This window comes from Carcharodon carcharias, chromosome 15 (genome assembly GCF_017639515.1).
Source record: "Carcharodon carcharias isolate sCarCar2 chromosome 15, sCarCar2.pri, whole genome shotgun sequence".
In the NCBI taxonomy this organism is placed as follows: domain Eukaryota; kingdom Metazoa; phylum Chordata; class Chondrichthyes; order Lamniformes; family Lamnidae; genus Carcharodon; species Carcharodon carcharias.
In genome coordinates, this window is record NC_054481.1 from 34,362,797 (window position 1) to 34,383,213 (window position 20,417).

General features: G+C 37.3%; 2 protein-coding genes across 4 annotated transcripts in view; both read left to right on the forward strand.

Annotated features, from left to right (window-relative positions):
• c15h7orf26 (chromosome 15 C7orf26 homolog) overlaps positions 1 to 1,086 on the forward strand; it is a 33,221-nt gene extending 32,135 nt beyond the window's left edge. For all 3 annotated transcript variants that reach the window (XM_041205797.1, XM_041205798.1, XM_041205796.1), the window contains exons 8-9: positions 542 to 657; positions 1,066 to 1,086. In XM_041205797.1, the coding sequence (XP_041061731.1) occupies positions 542 to 579 (38 nt within the window). In that variant the 3' untranslated portion in view covers positions 580 to 657; positions 1,066 to 1,086. The remainder of the gene's footprint in view (positions 1 to 541; positions 658 to 1,065) is intronic.
• Positions 540 to 18,677, forward strand: nat15 (N-acetyltransferase 15 (GCN5-related, putative)). The gene is made up of 6 exons (XM_041205800.1): positions 540 to 657; positions 1,066 to 1,195; positions 2,906 to 3,002; positions 8,802 to 9,036; positions 12,374 to 12,565; positions 16,777 to 18,677. The coding sequence occupies exons 1-5, from the start codon at positions 548 to 550 to the stop codon at positions 12,528 to 12,530; spliced, it is 729 nt and encodes a 242-aa protein (XP_041061734.1). The 5' UTR covers positions 540 to 547; the 3' UTR covers positions 12,531 to 12,565; positions 16,777 to 18,677.
• The last annotated feature ends 1,740 nt before the right edge of the window (positions 18,678 to 20,417 follow it).

Below are 20,417 nucleotides of genomic sequence, written 5' to 3' on the forward strand. Positions count from 1 at the left end.
GGATGACAAGTTTAGAAACAAAACTGCTACACTATAAATCATCTCTATCTTTATTGGGGGGAGGAAGCTGTGGACAGTATAAATTATACAGGAAATTCCATTCATCATAAAATAAGTTGCAGTTGTGGGATTATTAATAACATTAGCATGTTTTAAAATCTCCTCTCAAAATATAATATACTATCTTCTAGGAAATAATTTTCACATTTTATGAGTTCTTTAGACTTATAGCAACTTATATTTTCTCTTTCCAGAGTTAATTTAGTGATAGAGACTTTGACTTTTCTGTACCAGGAGAGGTTCCACTGACCTCATTGAGTTCTGGTAATTCAGACTGGCCTTATGACTAATCTGGAACTGAATCAGTCAGGAAAATATTACCATCTAAAAGCCACCGCATCCTGGCTAGCAGAGGCCTTCTGGTTCTTAGTTTAGCGGGACTCCATTCAATGTACCTATTTGTCTGTCTTTTAAATGAGGGTAACTTAATTTACTATACCATAATTTCAGCAGGTCATGGGCAGTTTGTTTTCCTTTTCAGCTGTGAATGACAGACATCGTATCCTCCACTGTACTTAGTGAAATACAACTTCGGTTACTCTGTCATGATGACATAGATACAGTGAAGCTTCTATGTGGTGACTGGTTCCCAATAGAGTGAGTATAACTAGCATTTAATTTTCTTTCCTTCCTATCAATTTTTCAGAGTAAGGTTTGTGGCCTTCTTTGACTAAATGTTTCGTAGAATAGCAAATGTTCTTCATGCAGATATTCCCTCCCCTATTAATCCTACCAAAAGTGTTGATCTTTTGTTCACTGTCACTGTCTTTAACAAACAAAATTTACTTTCAAGCCTTGCTTCAGGACAAAGTCATTTTATTATGATACTGTATTGGTCTGATTAAAAATTCTGAATTTAGACTGGGTGCTGGAAATATCAGCAAAATAATCGCAAACGTGAAATTAACCAACAATGGTGATGCTTTTGTGCTACAGTTACAATATAGCGAACTATTTTACAAAGCTTGTAGAAAGAAGGTTGATCTTGTCTTCTGCTTTGAGCAGGTACCCAGATTCATGGTACCGGGACATCACTTCCAACAAGAAATTCTTTTCCTTGGCAGCCACATATAAAGGTGGCATTGTGGGGATGATAGTGGCCGAAATAAAAAGTCGAGCAAAAGTACATAAAGAGGTACATCTTCACAATGCATTTTATAGACAAGTGTTCCACATTCCATTTCAAATGCAAGAACTCTTAAGGAACAGTTTTGGTGCTTTTTTTTAAAAACAATATCTGTTTACTGATAGAATGTGGTGCAGAATATATTTAACACAAGATCAGTTTACTGTAAATAATGCAATACATAGTCAGGCCTTGCCTGTTAAAGATCCTTTCTTTAGTTTAGAAAAAGTCCTCTGGCTATTAACTCGCTTATTGCAACAACGCTAAACAAACCAGCAAATTATTTTTGTTTGACGGGAACTACAAAGTTAATATATTAAATAATTATAAACAATGAGGGCCTAAGATACTTCAACCTAGTATGGCAACATACAGGCAAGATTTAATGTTCTTCATTTGCAGTAAAATTATTACTATAATTTATGTTGAAAGTGAAAAAGGCTGCAATGATTTCAAGACCTTGGAAGTGATGCATAATACAAAGCACTGTATGTCCCACTGGATCATTTGTCCTACTTCAGTCTTTTTGTTACCAAAGAAGCAAATTATCAAAGACAGCAATAGTTGATTTTTATGTGTTTTAACATGGTTACTGGAATAATGTAAGGAGCTCCTTTGATGGCTCAGTGAGTAATTATACTTTGTTGTCTGGCACTAAACCGTATAAAGCAGGGAGCCCCAGGTTTGATAAGCTGATCTCAGCCTAAGAGATAGGGGAGAAGTCAGTGGGAAGTAGAGGAAAGATCAGCAGCTTTCCCACACCTGATTTCTACTCCGTAATTCCTGCTGGAAGTTCACATGTATTATTAGGCGAGGGGTGCTGTAGTGCTACAGTGGTTATACTTTTGAAGTTATAATTCAGAGGCCATGACAAATGATCCAGGGATACGAGTTAGAATCCCACCAAAGCAACTGGGAAATCTAAAGTCAATTAGCTAGATAGATCTGGAATAAAAAGCTAATATCAGTTGGAGTGACCATGAAGCTACCGAATTGTCATAAAAAATATTTTGGCTCATTAATATCCTTTGGGGAAGAAAAACTGCCATCCATACAGAGTTTATCCTTTATGTGACTTAAGATCCGCAGCAGTTTAATTGACTCTTAACTGCCGTCTGAAATGATGTAGCAAACCTTTCAGGAAGGTGGCTCACCACCACCTTGACAAGGAATTAGGGATGGAAAATAACTTCTTGCTAGCAATGCCCGCATCCTGTAAATGAATCCAAAAAAAAAATGGGCGGATAGCATAGTTGTAGCAAAATAGCTTGGTGCTGCTTTCTGTTCAGATCACAAAATAAAGAAAAACTACTTCAGCAAGAGCTGAATTCAATAAGTCCTTAGCAGACCAAGTGAGAAGGTAGCTGAAGAATGATTTTTGCTTGTTTACTTACACATGTATATTTTACTAAGAAATACGTTTCAAAATAGTGGAATCAATTAAAAAATTGTATAACTTTTTTCAAAAGCAAAACTGAACAAAGTTCTTAAATGGATGCTTAGAATATGAAACAAAAGTCCTGAAATACCCAACAGATCAGACAGCATTTGTGAAGATGGGGAATGATATGTGTATTTCCAATGCTTCCTGCTTTTGTTTCTGGGCAAAACTCTTAAAGATATTGAACAATGTGTTGAGATAAATTACTAATCAGAATTAATTTGATCTTCAATAATCTACTGGAATTGGATGATGTTCTCTCTTATTGTTACCTACAGGATGGAGATATTCTGGCCTCTAGTTTTCCTATAGAGATACAAGTTGCTTACATTTTAAGTCTAGGGGTTGTAAAAGAATTCAGAAAACATGGAATAGGTAAGTGTATTAACTTGCTTCCATTTTATTTCTAGTGTAAGACCTTGTTTAAATATCCTAGGTTTTTGAAGATTGAGACCACCATTTGTAATTGATGGATTTAAAGCAGGATGTCAGGATTGTTGGCAGGCCGATGTCAATGTTTCTGAACATTAAAAGAAAACAATTTGAAAAATTCTGTTGGTTTTAAATGATTTTAACATTTCAATCTGACCTAAAAAATTAAGTTTATTAAATGTAAGTGGCCATGTTATATAAACATTCTCACTCCTAAAACATCTTGTCCATTTGTCTGTAATTGCGAATAATAACTGACTTAATGTCCTATTTACAAGAATTATATTTGTTTTTTAAAAAAGCCTACAAAATTTAGTTTGATTTTGGTTTGATGTCTAGAACTGAAGTAAGTAAAAATGAAATGACTGTGATACAACCAGTACTCCTAATTCTTTAATGCAATTTGTTTAATGCACTCGGTTTGTTGTAGAACACTCTGATAAAAGTAAAGGCATGTGAACTCTGTGCTTTCTTCACCCTGGGGATTAGAAACTCCATCATGAGTGTTCTGGTCAACCAGGGAAAATTACGTGGTGGGTTTCAGTAAAATCCTTCTGTGGTGCTTGAGCAACCTCATGGCAGCATTTTACTTTTACTTGTCACACACTTTGCAATTGTGAGTTTGCTGTCATTAACCTGCTGGGAATTTTCCTCTGTAGATTCGTTGCTCTCTGCCTTCTCATCCCTTTTGGGGTGGGATGAAGATGTGTGTAAAAGTTCCTCTTCACTAGGAATAAAAATAATTGGCTACCTTCAGAGCTGTCACTCCCACACAAACACCCCAAATCATAAAGTGAGCATTGGTGCTAGTTAAGGGCTGCTAGTACTGATTGGGAACGAGCTTTACCGCTCACTGTAAGCGATGGCTATCATCGTAAAGCACAGCTATTGAAGAAAAAGGGCAAAATAAGCAATTTAGTATGGGGTTCAATATATTGGTGTACAAAACTGCTGCATTACTATGTAATAGGATACGATTGTATTATATGATTCACTGCATGGAGCCATATGATCAGACTACTAGCTTGTCTTCTCAGTTATGGGGGAAAGAGCGGAAGACGATGTAACTTTTTTGTGATCTACTTTGTCAAATTGATATTTTAAAGCAAAGTTGAGCATTTTATATTTCTAGCAAAGTTAATGGTACAGATTTTTAAACTACCTTTACAAATGAAACAAAGCCTTCATATATGTTCTGAACATTTAATATGAGTTGAAAAATAATAAGGCAGCCTGATGGCACTGAAAGCTGGAACTTATTGAATGAGCAAGTCCCAAGTAAAGGCAGCAGTGTCCCTTGGCAAGAGAAAACAAATCAGAAGAAAGACTCCTTTGACAGCCTCTTTCCAAAGAACACAGCACTGCAGATATAAAAACAAAAAAACTGCAGATGCTGGAAATCCAAAACAAAAACAGAATTACCTGGAAAAACTCAGCAGGTCTGGCAGCATCGGTGGAGAAGAAAAAGTTGACGTTTCGAGTCCTCATGACCCTTCGACAGAACTTGAGTTCGAGTCCAAGAAAGAGTTGAAATATAAGCTGGTTTAAGGTGTGTGTGTGGGGGGCGGAGAGATAGAGAGAGGTGGGGGGGGTGTGGTTGTTTGTCCCTACAACCACACCCCCCCCCACCTCTCTCTCTCTATCTCTCCGCCCCCCACACACACACCTTAAACCAGCTTATATTTCAACTCTTTCTTGGACTCGAACTCAAGTTCTGTCGAAGGGTCATGAGGACTCGAAACGTCAACTCTTTTCTTCTCCGCCGATGCTGCCAGACCTGCTGAGTTTTCCCAGGTAATTCTGTTTTTGTTTAACACAGCACTGCACTTCTATATGAATTGGTTAAATAATAGTAAACTCTGGGTAATGTCAGTGGCAGGAGTTTTATTTGGATACCTGTGATCAGTGAAGTACCTTGTAAATCACTTACTAAACCAACAACAACTTTTGTTTTTATAAAACACCTTTAATGTAATAAATCTGCCCAAGGTGCTTCACAGGAGTGTTTTAAAAGAGTGAAACTTGAGCCATATAAGATGATTTTAGGGCAGATGGGCAAAATCTTGATCAAGGATGTGGGTTTTAACATGTGTCTTAAAGGAGGAAAGGTTTAAGGAGGGAATTCCAGAGCTTAGGGCCTTCATAACTGAGACACAACCACCAGTGGCGGTGCAATTAAAATCAGGGTTACTTGTGGTCAGAATTAGACAAGTGCAGATATCTTGGAGGGTTGTTGGGCTGGAGGAGATTATAGAGATAGGGAGGGGCAAGGCCATGACAAGTTTTAAACACTAGGATGATAATTTTAAAATCAAGGCATTGCTTAACCAGGAGCCAGTGTAGGTCAGTGAGCACAGGGTTGCTGAGTGAATGGGAATTGGTGCAAAGGAAATGGTCAGCAGAGTTGTATGATCTTAGGTTTACAGAGGGTAAAATGCTGATGCTGACTAAGATTGCATTGAATAGTCAAGTCTAGAAGTATCAAAAGCATGGATGAGGGTTTCAGCAGCAGTTGTGCTGAGGCAGGGCAGATTCTAGTGATGTTAGAGAAGTGGAAATAGGTGGTCTTAGTGACTGTCATGGAAAAGTGGCCGGAATCTCATCTCCGGATCAAATATGACACCATGGTTGAGATTAGTCTGGTTTAGTTGCAGACAGTTGCCAGGGAGAGGGATAAAGTCGGTAACCAGGGAACAGGGTTTAGTGGGGACCTAAGACAATGCCTTTGGTCTTCCCAGTACTTCACAATACTGGTCACACTTTAAATTTATTTTGATTTGGAGCTTAAAAGTAACATGATAAATTGTGTGGAAAAAAATATATAGTTTGAGGAAGGGGATATATTTCAGAGGTTAAATTGGGAGGAGATTTTGGCATTTGACTTGGAAATACTAAAATAGCAAATAAGACCACAAAGTAAGGGGAATTTCTCCAGGTCCAGATGATTTGTGTCCCAGACTGCTGAGGGAGACAAGGGAGGAGATCGCAGGGGCTCTGACCCAAATTTTTAATTTCTCTCTGGCCACGGGGGAGGTGCCAGAGGACTGGAGAACAGCTAATATGGTTCTGCTATTTAAGAAGGGTTGTAGAAATAAGCCAGGAAACTATAGGCCAGTGAGTCTCACGTCAGTGGTAGGGAAACTATTGGAGAAAATTCTGAAGGAGAGAATCTATCTCCACTTGGAGAGGCAAGGTTTAATCAGGGATGGTCAGCATGGCTCTGTCAGAGAGAGGTCATGCCTAACAAATTTGATTGAATTTTTTGAGGAGGTGACCATAAACGACATAGATGACTATGTGGGGGGTAGGATTAGTAAGTTTGTAGATGACACAAAGATTGGCTAGGTGGTTAACAGTGAGGTTGAGTGCCTTGGGCTACAGGAAGATATGGATGGGATGGTCAAATGGGCAGATAAGTGGCAGATAGAATTTAACCCTGAAAAGTGTGAGGTGGTACACTTTGGAAGGAGTAATTTGACAAGGAAATATTCAATGAATGGCATGACACTAGGAAGTTCTGAGGAACAAAGGGACCTTGGCATGTGTGTCCATAGATCTCTGAAGGTGGAGGGGCATGTTAGTGAAGTTGTGAAAAAGGCATATGGGACACTTGCCTTTATCAATCGAGGCATAGATTACAAAAGTAGGGAGGTCATGTTGGAGTTGTATAGAACCTTGGTGAGGCCCCAGCTGGAGTACTGTGTGCAGTTCTGGTCGCCACATTATAGGAAGGATGTGATTGCACTGGAGGGGGTGCAGAGGAGATTCACCAGGATGTTGCCTGGGATGAAACACTTAAGTTATGAAGAGAGGTTGAATAGACATGGGTTGTTTTCGATGGAGCAGAGAAGACTGAGGGGGCGACCTCATCGCAGTGTACAAGATTAAGAGGGACATGGATAGGGAGCAGCTGTTCCCCTTGGTTGAAGGGTCAGTCACAAGGGGGCATAAGTTCAAGGTGAGGGGCAGGAGGTTTAGGGGGGATGTGAGGAAAACTTTTTTCACCCAGAGGGTGGTGACGGTCTGGAATGCACTGCCTGGCAGGGTGGTGGAGGCGGGTTGCCTCACATCCTTTAAAATGTACCTGGACGAGCACTTGGCACGTCATAACATTTAAGGCTATGGGCCAAATAGTTGAGGTTAGGTAGGTCAGTCCAGTGTGTCTCACGTGTCGGTGCAGACCCGATGGGCCGAAGGGCCTCTTCTGCACTGTGAGATTCTGTGATTCTTGATTCTGAGTACATCTGGAAAAAAGTTGTTTTCTATTTGAAGAAATGCTTTAAGTGTATGGCAGTAAATGCGAACAAAATTATTGGTATTTAAACACATCTGTGTCCAAAGAAGTGAGCATAGCACTCTAAAGATTTAGAGAGACAACATTTGAGTATATTTTGTACGATTGTAGTTGGGGGGGTGAGTTTCCATAAAAACATCACAATTTTTTCTAGGCTTTCCATGGCCGTTTGACACAAAGTGAGTGAGAGAAGTCCCAAAAAAATTCACTTCAATAGTGTCTACGAAAAGACATAGAGATAGTACAAATGATTCGGACAAAGACATCAAAGGTAACATCAGGTTTTGCATTAACCAATTCTGATGAATGGTTTGATAAGCTGAACTCATTCCTATTACTTGAGTAAGAAGATTTAAAGAGAGGACATGATTCACACATTTATAATAATAAAAAGTACAAAGTGAATGTATTTTGGGCAAAACCAAGTTCAGTAACTAGAGAATATGATTACAATAAGTTGTATAAATTTAAGGTAATTTCTTCAAATTTGTTATTAGCAGACATGGGAGACTAAGTGCAATAGTTGCAAGTTCTATCTGGATATTCAAAATTCCTGTTCCATCAGAAAATCCTAAAGGTTAAGTATGAATTCAGTGGAGGATATTTGGAAAGTAATCAGGCTCTGAAACAAGGCATTAGTGCCAGAAAACACTAAATAATGTTTTCTCCTTATGTTCTTGTGTTCCTGTTGAAAATAAAATACTGTATACATGTGCACCTTGCAATGATGGATCTCCAAATTTCTCACATTGTGGGGAATCATCTGGTTTCTGTTGTGCTGCCTTAGACTGGTTGAGATTGGGGAAATCACGTGATAAATTGTGTTTTATGTCATAGCAAATTGAGACTTATAACATGAGTTTTTCTTTATGATAATGAAAAATAAGCAAGACTAGGAGCCAACAACACCACCTTGAAATGAAGAGAAAGATCCTGCAGTTTAACTAAAATCAGTATTAGGCAATATCTAAGGTCTGAGAAATAGAGGCCTCGTCTTTGTATGCCTTGGGGATGAAAAAAATGTGAAGTGGGGAAGAAAACTGAAGCAAAATACAAAAGAAATGTGAATTTGAAATGTATAGTTAGTAACTATGGTAATCACAACTGTATGTTCTATATATTTCAGTTTGAATTGGTACTTTTAATGGATCTAGAGATAAATCCATAGATGCCCATGTTGAGAGATTTTAGTACCAGCTGTGTTTATATTTTCGTGCATGCGTATGACAGTTTGGTGGGCCTTCATAGGAAAGAAAGGTTTGTGGAACTCAGGTATTTCTTAACAAGTAGGACATCTTTTTACTTCAATTAGAGTTGATAGCGGTGTTATTTGCTACTATATGTACTCTCTTAGATTTTTCTTCTTTAAATCAGGTTTACCTTCTATGTATTAAAATGTAAAATCTTGAAGTCTGTTTTAGTGACTACTATTTCTTTTTATTTTTAAGGTTCATTATTACTTGAAAGCCTGAAGGATCACATATCAACCACAGCTCAAGATCATTGCAAAGCAATCTATTTGCATGTCCTTACTACCAATAGTACTGCCATCCACTTCTATGAAAATAGGGACTTTAAACAACATCACTACCTGCCCTATTATTACTCTATACGTGGTGTTTTAAAGGATGGCTTTACGTATGTTCTTTATATCAACGGAGGACACCCTCCTTGGACAATCTTATATCCTTTAAAGAGAATTAAGCTCCTTAACCCCAAAATATATTTTCGCTGCATTTAACTACAAAAGTTTTTGTTGTAATTGTTTAATAATTTATAGGCTTCAAGTTTCTAAATATTATAATTCCATAGAAAAAAACATTTGATTGATGAATAAGATTTTTAAAAATAAAATTTCAAGCATTTTAGCTTATTTTAAATCTTTTTTATCTTTAATATTTTTAACACTAAGATAATGTTTGTTACTAGCTTTCACATAAGATCTGTGATTTATTGTATTTTGTAATGTGTTAATCAAAACAAACTGAATTGAAATGAGTTGTTAAGAAAATTGCTAATAGTAAGTTATTTTGTTTGGAAGAAGATTAGCCACCCACAGGTGTGGTTGGATTTGTCTCTAACGCTAACTCATATAGGTAGAATTTTATTTTATTTTGAATGATTCTTGCAGGCTTAGTTGTATAACAGTGAATCCTCCAATACAAATTTGTTACACAACAACCATTATGCAATTCTTTGTCTGAATTGTCAGGTTCATAATCAAAGTGATTGGAATAATTCTTCCTGTGTTGGTGTTGGGAGGACCCTCATTTGGGTAATGAATGCCATTGTCTTAAATATTATTCTTCAGCTTGGGCCTACCACTTGCGTACATTTTGCCAGTTACACATCAGTGTTAACTTGAGTAAATAGCCTTACCATTCAAGTAACAGCTAATATAAAACCTACCTAAGGAATGAAATTAAGAATCAATAGAAATTGAAAGATAAAATCCTTTAATGCTTCATTGGATGTCCAATTAAACATAAAATACTGTCTGAAAACATGTAATTGGATAACAGTGTAGCTTATCCAATTGTTATAGTGTTTGAGTCAGTTCAGCTAGCAGAATGATCTTTCCCTTGGATAGGAAAGGAGCAGTTTGCTAGAAACCAATGTACTGTTAAACATACCAGTCTCAAATCTTTCTCTTTTCTTATGAAAAACATGGCCAGTTATTTTAACCTGTTTACTTTGATCAATGTAGATGTAGATGTATTTTTAGAATGTGAAATTCACTTGCTAATTAAATTTGTCATCAGGACAGAAGTTTGGTAAATGATTATTTAATCAAGATGCCATTTTTGGAAGAAGTTGCAATTTCATTTTCAGGACAGTTTATTTATTTGCAGTAAGAGATACTTGATAAACTGAGGCTGAAACAAACCTTAACTTGAGATGATTGCCACCAAGAAAGTTGACCAGAAATGAACAACTCCAAAGGCAGATACATTAATGGGCTGTATTGATATTCTTGGATGTCATTAGTTGGGAGAAGAAAATAATTTGCAGTTTATCTTAAAAAAAAATTGGAGATAAATGGTTGAGAACCTGCCAAAATTCTTTCCAGATCTATCAGGAATGCAGTAATAACTAGCATGAACCCGAAAATAGCTGTGATTGAATACTCAGCTGCGAAAATTTGGAAGCTTATGAGGCCAACAGGCAAAATCCAGAGAGATTATTTTACATTTGGAGAAATTGCTTTAGTTGAATAAGCTAAAGTGTCAGTGATTAGTTTCAAAAACCCAGATCTAAGAATTTTTTCATTCCAAGGCGTTAACATTTAATCCAATAAGGGTTTAAACCGGATGAAGAGTCTTGTTCTCTGCTTTGGGATAAAAGTTGTTTCTTTAGAGAAGATGAACAGAAATTCTGAATAACAAACTGATAGCCAAGCCACAGCAGTGTCAATGAACCAGAGTTTCTTAGTCTTGATGCTACTTCCATATATTTGTGGGAATGGGTTAGGGAATATCAAGAAGATTTTCTTTGTGTATTAAGCAAAAGGCACCTCAAGTAGAATTGGGAAACTTTGTTTTCTTTCAGTTACCTTTCTGTAAGCATCTTTGCTTTAAAGCTTCTGAAGATAGTCTGGGTGAGAACAGAGTGGAACTTCATTCACTTCGATAATCTTGAGGTATGCTGTGTTCAACATGAAAACAGCTATTTCCCAAACCTTTTTAAAGTGTACGTTTCTTAAAAATAAAAACAAAGTCTTTAAGCAACTTGTCACGTTCAGGATTTATGACTTGGCATGGAGGAACCTTGGCATAGAATATATTGAACTAAACTTGGCTGTCACAGTGTTAATTCATAAGACAGAAGGGCTAGGTGATGTGCATTCAGATCAGAACCAAAATGCTGATGGCAGAGGATTACATTCCCATTGACACTGGAATTAAGCTTTCTCAAATAGAAGCCTGCAAGGGCAGTCCAGTTTTGTAATAGAAAGCTGAGGATCTTTGGTAGGGTGAAAATATTAAAAGTTAAAACTAAATCATACCTATTGATATGAGGAAGCATGATATATTCTTTGTATCATTACACAATGATAAGTTGTACTGTTTGAACTAAGTAAATATGATTATAACTGTTGTTCTGTATGTTCACTTGGTGTGAAATGAAGCAATTTAACAACAAATATCAAGCTCTTCACATTTGGCCTGCCCCCGCACCCCCCCCCCCCCCCAGAACTTGGCGAAGTACGTGTGTTAAAAGTATAAGATCGATTCAGGTCAAATAGGGATATCATTACAACGCCAGCTTATGCTTTTGTAAAAAACAAACAATATCTAGGGGTGTGTGATCACATTTTTAAAAAAAATTCTCTGACTAAGTTGTAGCGTATAGAAAACTAATTCTACAAGACGATGAGTAACGAGGGGTTCTTGGAGTAGCACTTTTGGAGTCAAAGCTAAGATTATTGAAGTTGTTATTGGCAAAGTTTGAATGGAGAAGCAAGAAAAGGAGAGCAAAACTAGAAAGTATGGACATTACATAAATGCCTGATATGATCCATAGAAATAAGATATAATGATCCAGCATGAAGAAGGCATGTAGCAAGAGAGACATTATTGATAGTTATTAAAAAAAAGTTTTAGTAGCAGAAGTGATTTGAAGTCTTGTCAAGGAACCAGTTGATGTTGTTTTTCCACCTGACAGTTACAATGAGCATCTGGAACTGGGTTATCTACATATCTTCTGCCTTGGGTCTCAGTTATGGCTTAGGAAGATTTTGAATGAAACCACAAATTTTCCGCACCGAAGGGATGGTAATATATGTTTGTCTCTTCCTTCCCCCTCTCTTATCCCAATTGCTTTTATTCCAATACGTTATTTTGATGCTTCATTGCAGTTTTGAAGATGGACACACCACTTGAATTACTGTTAAAAAAACGAAACATCATTTAGATGTTTCAAACATTCTTGCTCGTTCAGTTTTCCACTACTGTATTAAGAACTTAGTCTAAACCCATATTGTACAAAAATTATGTTATAGTCCTTGACATACCTTCACTGACTATATTCAACACATTGGCTCAACTCTGGTGAATCTGAGGCCTTGCTCCATTCCCCAGCGAATATACCGCCAGGCACAGAACCTTATCCGCAGTTTTTTACCCTGGCCTGGTATCTCAGCAAAAGGTGGCATAGAGTACAGCAGGGCAATGTGATCTCATGTTTTTTTTTAAGCAAACAATTTGAAAAGGTGAGCTGTTTAAAATTTTCTCTTTTCTGTTACAACTTTGAAATTCAACCTTATTGAATAGCTTTGCTAAATTAGTTAATGACTTTGGTGCTACATTTCAGGCAAAATCTTTTGAAAATGCAGTTGAGTGCTCTTAATTGCTGATTGCTTTTGCATCACATTGATGTGGCTCTATTTGTCCTCATTTGGGATTTTCTGGTTCTGAAAATTGGTGAAATTGCATAATGCAATGTGCTCGATTTTTCATTTGGTCTAGTGATTTACACTCTTTCCTTAGCTTCATTATTATTTAATTGGCCCGGCTTTTGTGGTGGTAATGATGGTGAAACTGTCATGTTTGCCCTTCATTACTCCTCCGAAACTGACAACAAGTTCAGGAGTCTGCACATGTGCAGTTAAACACAGAGATCAAGAGGTTGCTGTCGGTGATTCTACAGTTCCCCTTAAGGTGCACTGCGGAGGGCCCCCCCCCCCCCCCCCCCCCCAAAACTGTAACCAAGTGGAAACCACTGAACCGATGAGAACTTGTCTCTACGCTATTAGTCTAGCTGAAAGGACCCTTGAAAAAGTTGCATCTTATTGAATGAAGTGTAACAGGGTTTTTAACGGCATACTAAACTCACTGTCTCTAAAAAACTAATTTTATATTTGTAGAATGTCAAATTTCTCCTGTTTGCTAAATTCACATTTTAATTTTTTTAAACACTTTTTTTAATGATATATCAGCTTCTACCTTCATGTGTATGTCCTAATCATTTATTTTGACCTCTGTAAAATTTTAATTCAGAGTAAAAAATCAATATGTTTTACTTTCTGATTTGCTGTCTGAGAGAAGACATAAATTTAATTGGCTGCTTACCTTGCTTGATGTAATCACTGTTGCTGGATGCCTGGAGATCCCCTTGACTCAGCACCAGATTCAAACTGACTTTGGGAAAAGGAAATCCATGCCTTGGAGATCGCTAGACCTTTGCAAGCAATTTTCTTTGCGGCTGGCATTAAGTGCCGTCGCTTCACAGCTGTTCCTTTCTGTTTTAATTGTTAGGTGACTTTTGACCTATGATGTTTAATTGAAAACATATTTGAGTATTGCTGAGAAAACATACATGTTGTTGAAGCTTTTCATCTTGCACTCATCAGGACGATTTGTAAGAATACCAAATGTAAAGGGGATAACAATTTATACTGCATGAGAAGAGAGTGCTGATTGGTTGGCAAGTGGGCTCTGATTGGTAGAGGTGTTTCCATGGAGAATGCACCAAATAACTGATGACTGACAGTTTACTGTTAAAAACAAAAAAACTGCGGATGCTGGAAATCCAAAACAAAAACAGAATTACCTGGAAAAACTCAGCAGGTCTGGCAGCATCGGCGGAGAAGAAAAGAGTTGACGTTTCGAGTCCTCATGACCCTTCGACAGAACTGTCGAAGGGTCATGAGGACTCGAAACGTCAACTCTTTTCTTCTCCGCCGATGCTGCCAGACCTGCTGAGTTTTTCCAGGTAATTCTGTTTTAGTTTACTGTTAAGCTTGGTTTAAATTCAAACCAGGCAGGTTGACTCTGATTGGTCAAGACGTTGCCCTAGGGAATGAACAGAGAATGGCTGTCGCCTATTTTGTTTAATTGAAAAAGGTGCAATGTGTTTACATGTTCTTTCTGTCTGCAAAGGACAGGGCCCTGCATATTAATATATGTGGCTTCTAGCATGTGCAATTGAGCTGCACTGCGAGCCCAACTGATGATCTTACATTGGTTGTCAGCTGTGAAAACAAATTGTTTTGTAAGTTTGGTACATTTATTTGTAAGGCCTCGAAAAATACAAATTGCATTCCTGTCTAAGAAGTGGTTAAAGCATGATCTTTTTGCTCATTAGATTTTTTGAGAATATATTTATACCTGTATAAAAAAAAAAGTAGTGTTAAGATATTTTGACTTCCCAAATGGGAGCCCCGAGTTTGAATCCAAGGCTGATTGCTGTTATATTCTAATTATTTTGGACAATCAAGTTGCACTTGACCAAATCACATGGGAGACAGAAGTCATTAAAGCCTGTACCTCCCTGTGATTCTGTTCCTTTGCTGTTTCTGACTTTGGTTGATACTTGTTTGCTCTTTATGCTATCAATTCAAGAATGTACAAAACCATAAATCTGTTCAAGCAATGCTATTAGCGCCAGCAGGAAGAATGATTCAAATGACTGATACAGATAAACTTTGCTGTTTTGACTTTGGCTGTTTAATCTTTGTGATATCAGTTCTTTATCTCATTGTCGGGATTACTTTCCTGTAGTTTATCCACAATAGTCATTTGTATCCTGCTTTCTTTCTGCTGGCATTAATAACATTGCCTGAACAGATTTATGATTTTATACATCAAAATCCTGATGTGTAATTTGATCATGTGTGAATAATTTTTCTTAATAGAGTTGGGAATGATGATTGTTATATACATAATGGTTGAACCTTGGACTACCTATAGTTGCAAAACTCAATGGTATTTGCACAGTTTTACCTTAAAGTTTCAAAGTCCTAACATAGATTGAGTTTAATTTTTTATGAGAAGTTGATGTTTGTCATCTGGAAGAATTTTGGGAAATTATTAAGGAATGGCCATAGACTGAATCTTATGTAGGAGCAGGGCTCTCTTTAATTGAGATTGCGAAAATTAAGCATTTACTAATAACATTGATGTTTTTGTGAGAATACAAATTTGAATGCCGTTAAATCTGGAGGATTAGAATTAAGTAATTTCATTATGTAGGGACACAAATGTGTAGTATAATTAAACTGGTTTGATTATACAATGGAAATATTTTTCCTAGCTTTCTGCACCAAATTTCTCCCCTCTATTGCACAGTGGACAGCTCACATCATTCAGTATCTAATCTAAGTGGCCAATATCAATGGGGGAGCTTTGATAATGACAATTGACAGACTGTTTGACTGCCATGGGCATTATTACCCGCAGTTGATGTCTGCAAACATATTTCTAGTTGAAATTGCTGAATAGCGTTCCTATAATCGTGGAACGATACAGTAGAGAAGGAGGTCAGTTGGCCTTTTGTGTCTGAGCTAGCTCTTTGATTGAGCTATCTAATTAATCCCCCTTAACTGCTCTTTCCTGTTTCCCTGTAAATCTTCTCGCTTGGAGTAATATCCAATTATCTATTGAATCTGCTTCTAGCACTTTTTCAAGAAGAGTATTCCAGATGACCACAACTTTACCACGTAATAAAATGTTTCCTGATGTCACGCCTGGCTCTTTTGCCGTTCGCATTAAATCTTTGTCCTCTGATTACTAAGCACACGGCCACTGAAAACAGTTTATCCTTATTCATTCTGTCAAATTCATCCATATTTTTAAACACCTCTAGCAAATCTCCTCTTAACCTCTTTCTCTAAGGAAAACAAGCCAAGCATCTCCAGTCTCATAGAATCATGACAGCACAAAAGGTGGGCTATTCAGCCCACGGTGTCCATGCTGGCTAACTGTAGAGCAATCCAATCAGTCCCATTCCCCAGCTTGATCCCTGTAGCTCTATAGGTTTAGGTACGTCAAGTGCCATCCAATTTCCTTTTGAAATCATTCATTGTCTCCGCCTCTACCACCCTCGTAAACAGTGAGTTCCAGGTCATTACCACTCACTGCTTAAAAAAATTCTATCCCACATCCCCATCATCTCTTGCTCAAAATGTTATATCTGTGTCTTGACATAAATAAAGTCCCTCTTGCCAGGTAATATTCTAGTAAATTATCTCTGTACCATCTTCAAGGTCTTGACACCCTTTCCAAAGCATAGTGCCCAGAATTAAAAGAGAAGAGATCCTGGCTAGTTTCCACTTTCCTAATTCATGGTAGATGAGGACAATATAGCATCCCTAATATGTCCACATAGTTTCTTCAAGGTAGGCATTTCTTGAAGAGAAGCAGCAGTCAATTAAACACAAAGATAAAAATAAAAAACTGCGGATGCTGGAAATCCAAAACAAAAACAGAGATACCTGGAAAAACTCAGTAGGTCTGGCAGCATCGGCGGAGAAGAGCAAAGTTGACGTTTCGAGTCCTCATGTCCTTTCTGTTTTTGTTTTGTCCACATAGCTGAATGACTTAGAACCCACGGGAAATTATTGGAAGTACTATCGTGAAGATTCACTTTTATGTTTTCGTATAATTTTGTAAATTCACTGGGAATTGTATTTTTTCCTTTCAGCTACAAAACGGACAGTCTGCACTGATTATATTTGTATTTCTTCTGAACATCAATATGCCAGGCAGGGAGGAAGGGATGCTATATTTTAAAACGCTTGGAGGCAGTCCCTCACTGATGCAATTCGAATTCTATACAGAATGTATTATAATACAGTGTTACCTATCTGTTAATGGAGCAAGTGCACTGTGTCAAGATTCATCTGTTCCATTAATGTCTTTTGATTACTTTTACACCTGGTAATTTGCTGCTATCTAGAAAACCACTGTATGTCTTATTTGTAATTATATGTGGATTCTAAATGTAGATTTTCATAATTTCTTTTGACTTTGAATATTTCAGTTGTATTATGCACCTTGAGTGTATGGCAAAAATTCTGTATTTGGATTTTACTGTATTCAGGTTTTAAAGTTGTTGGACTGGTTTCTGCACAGTCATTAATTTGTAGCCTTTGCCCATTCTTGTTCACTTCATTAAGTTGGATTTTGTAACTATGGGAAACAAAATCTATTTTTGTGATTGATCAACGTTTTGGTTTTCAAAATGCCTGCTTTTAGTTGCAATATATATTAGTAAAGTGTTCATATATGCATGTTCTTTACTGAGCTGAATTGATTGTACTTGTTCACCTTGTGTATACCTGGGGGTAAAATATGCAGACAGTTCAACTATCTTTTAAGCCACACGAATGACCCCACCTGGTGGAAAAACCACGAGGTGATCAGTGATTCAAAAAAGGGAGAAAAAAAAGTCCAAGATAGACGATTTTGCCATTTGCAACAACTGCTTGTCCTGCTATTCATCATTTCGTTGTGTCACATGACATTTTCTGTTCTGGAATTACAAACTAGCTTTCAAGATTGGGAACAGACGATTTTAGAAATTCACAATATGTTCTATTTAAATCTGTCTTGAACTGTTTCAGAAAAACAAGCTTGAGTTTAGATCTAATTTTACTTCTTAAAAGTAATTTTTTTTTCTTGCTTTGCAGTGCATAAATTATGACATCAGACACTGTGTGGTCACTCCATATGCCAGACTGTAATAATCAAATGTGTAAATATTACTATGTTTTTATCTTTTTTTCCTATATGCCTGATAATTACTGTAATGGTGTAATGTGAATGGTGTTGCAGGTCACAGATGGGAATACAGATCATTATGAACTGCTAGAACTACTGTGAAAAGTGTTCCTATGTGAAGTGTCAATCTACATGAATTTCAGATTTTTTTAAGCTTCAGTGATCTAGCTGTTTAGACATTTTTAACTTCATTCCATCATTCTGTTTCACAATTTAAAAAATGCCTACACTGTTTCACAGGTTTTTAAAATAATTTTGGCACCAACGACAATCAGTGTAAGACTTTTAAACAGTAATTGCACTTTAGATGTATAGTAAATGTTAATATATTTATGTAGTGGCACCCCTGTTATCTGGGCAGCACTCTTTGTCTTAATACATTTAGACTTCTGATCTGTTGTTGAGAACCAGTATTCATTGTTTATGAAATATGACACCAGGCTGTGTAAGAAATGGAACCATAGAACCATAGTTTGAAATGAAGATAAATATGTTCAGAATTTCAGTTAAATATATTAACACTATATTAAAAATTCCAATTAATGTAGCACCAGTTGTATTTTGCTTTTTTGTATTTCCGTTATTTGTGTTTTTCTCATTTGTTGAACCACCAGTTGATTTCTGGACTCCTGTGTTGATTCAATTTATGTGGCTGTTGCATAAAATGTTTTTAAAAATAATTATTATGTTTTGTAAAGCAAGAAACAAAACATCTGGATTCTTGTGTGAATTTATTTCTTAAAACAATTAGGATACATAAATTTACTGGTCACAGCACTGTAAGAAATCTTGCTCAATCTATTAAAAATTACGTCAAAATCATTTTTTGTTTCTTTTGTTTTGATTAGATTGTGAAGGCTTTGCTTTAATGATTAATGTAGATAGTGAGATGATACAGGGGACATGCTCACCAAAACTCAGTACTACCAGAAGTAGAAACATTCTCTACACTTTCCCAATCGAATCCCTTCATAATTTTAAACACTTTTATTCAGTCACTCCTCAGCCTTCCATTTTGTAGAGGAACGAGCCCCAGCCTGTTCAATATTTCCTGATAGATATAACCCAACCCCGCCACTAAAATGTACTAGGGCAGAAACATCCAGTGAGTTACAAACATGCCCTCTTATATTTTTGTGGGAACCTTTGCTAAAGATAAGGTTGGAAGAATGATTGTAAAATGTAGCAAACATGCCTAGAAATCTATGCTTCACTACACTGAGGGCCTCCTAGGATATTTACAGACTTGTTGCAGATTATTAATAAAAGATGGAGTGGAACTCTCCCAGCAAATGTGATCAGTCAATCTTTAGTTCAGTTAGTAGTGGCTCTCTCTGATTGTCAGTGGTAACACAGAGTCTCTCTTTGTCTTTGTTAGCTCTTTTAATCAGTCTTTGTTAATCAAAGAAGACTCTTGTCTTCAGTTGGAATTAGCGGATGCAAAAAGGTGCATTTATAGGAGACAGAGAGAAATTATTATTGGTTATCCCTCGCTAGCCTATGTTTAGTGGACTTTTTCCAGTCCCCTCACCAATAAACGGTGAGCAGAGCAGATCCTAAAGAGGGCTGCTCAGTCACAGTCACAACTGCTGAAAGGCACCCCTGCCTCATCCAAGTGCTAGACAGTCATTTTGTAACTGCCACATCTGAGCCAGATCATAACTAGAAGCTTCCAGATAACACAATCCTGCTCCTGTCCCCATTTATTAGTCGCCAAAGGCAGAAAGAAAGACACCTGTACCTGATATATTTTAGCGTGGAGAAACCATTGCACACCAGCATGCACACACATGCATCTTGACAGAATGAAACCTTGATTCAATGGCGAGGAAACCAAGATGATTGGAGGTTTTGTTCTGCTGCAGCCTTTGTCTACTGGAACAGCTGTTGAATTATTCCAGATGGCATATCTTCCTCCTCCTGTTCTGCTGTTGAGGACTTGTTTGCCAGAGCCCCATCTGCTACATATTTCTAGGGCTCCTAACAGGCCTTCGCAGTAACTGAAGTGGCCCAGAACAAAAGGAGTCCCACTAAATTTCACCCTGTTATGATCAGCCCTTATTATTCATTGTCCAGGTTCTGTGGTGAGGACAAGGGCTGGACTTAAGCAATACTAGTTGTAAATTATGCTGGTTGTAAGCAGAGCTGTGTGTCATTTAACTGCAAGTAGTCTGAGATTGAGAAAGGTGAAAGAAAAACTAATTGGCTGGTATCATCACACCTATTGCTAAGCTAATAACATCAGCGCTGACTCAGCCACATTCGTCAGATGAATATGGCTGTATACCCAAAGACTGACCGTGTGGTGAATTGGTCACTGGGTCACGACATAGCTGAAGAGATAGTGGAGGCATTAGTGATGATCTTTTAGGAATCACTGGAGTCAGGGAGAGTCCCAGAGGACTGGAAAATTGTTAATGTAACCCCCCTGTTTAAGTAGGGAGTGAGGCAAAAGACGGGAAATTAAAGGCTGATTGGCCTGACCTCGGTCGTTGGTAAGATTTTAGAGTCCAGTATTAAGGATGAGATTTCAGAATACTTGGAAGAGCATGATAAAATAGG

Bases quoted from the DNA above. Each gene is read 5' to 3' on its own strand.
- nat15 (XM_041205800.1), top strand. From the start codon at position 548: ATGACAGACATCGTATCCTCCACTGTACTTAGTGAAATACAACTTCGG. The intron at 3,003-8,801 runs GTAAGTGTATTA...TTTATTTTTAAG, and splicing joins ATTCAGAAAACATGGAATAG to GTTCATTATTACTTGAAAGC. The intron at 9,037-12,373 runs ATATCCTTTAAA...ACATACCTTCAC, and splicing joins CACCCTCCTTGGACAATCTT to TGACTATATTCAACACATTG.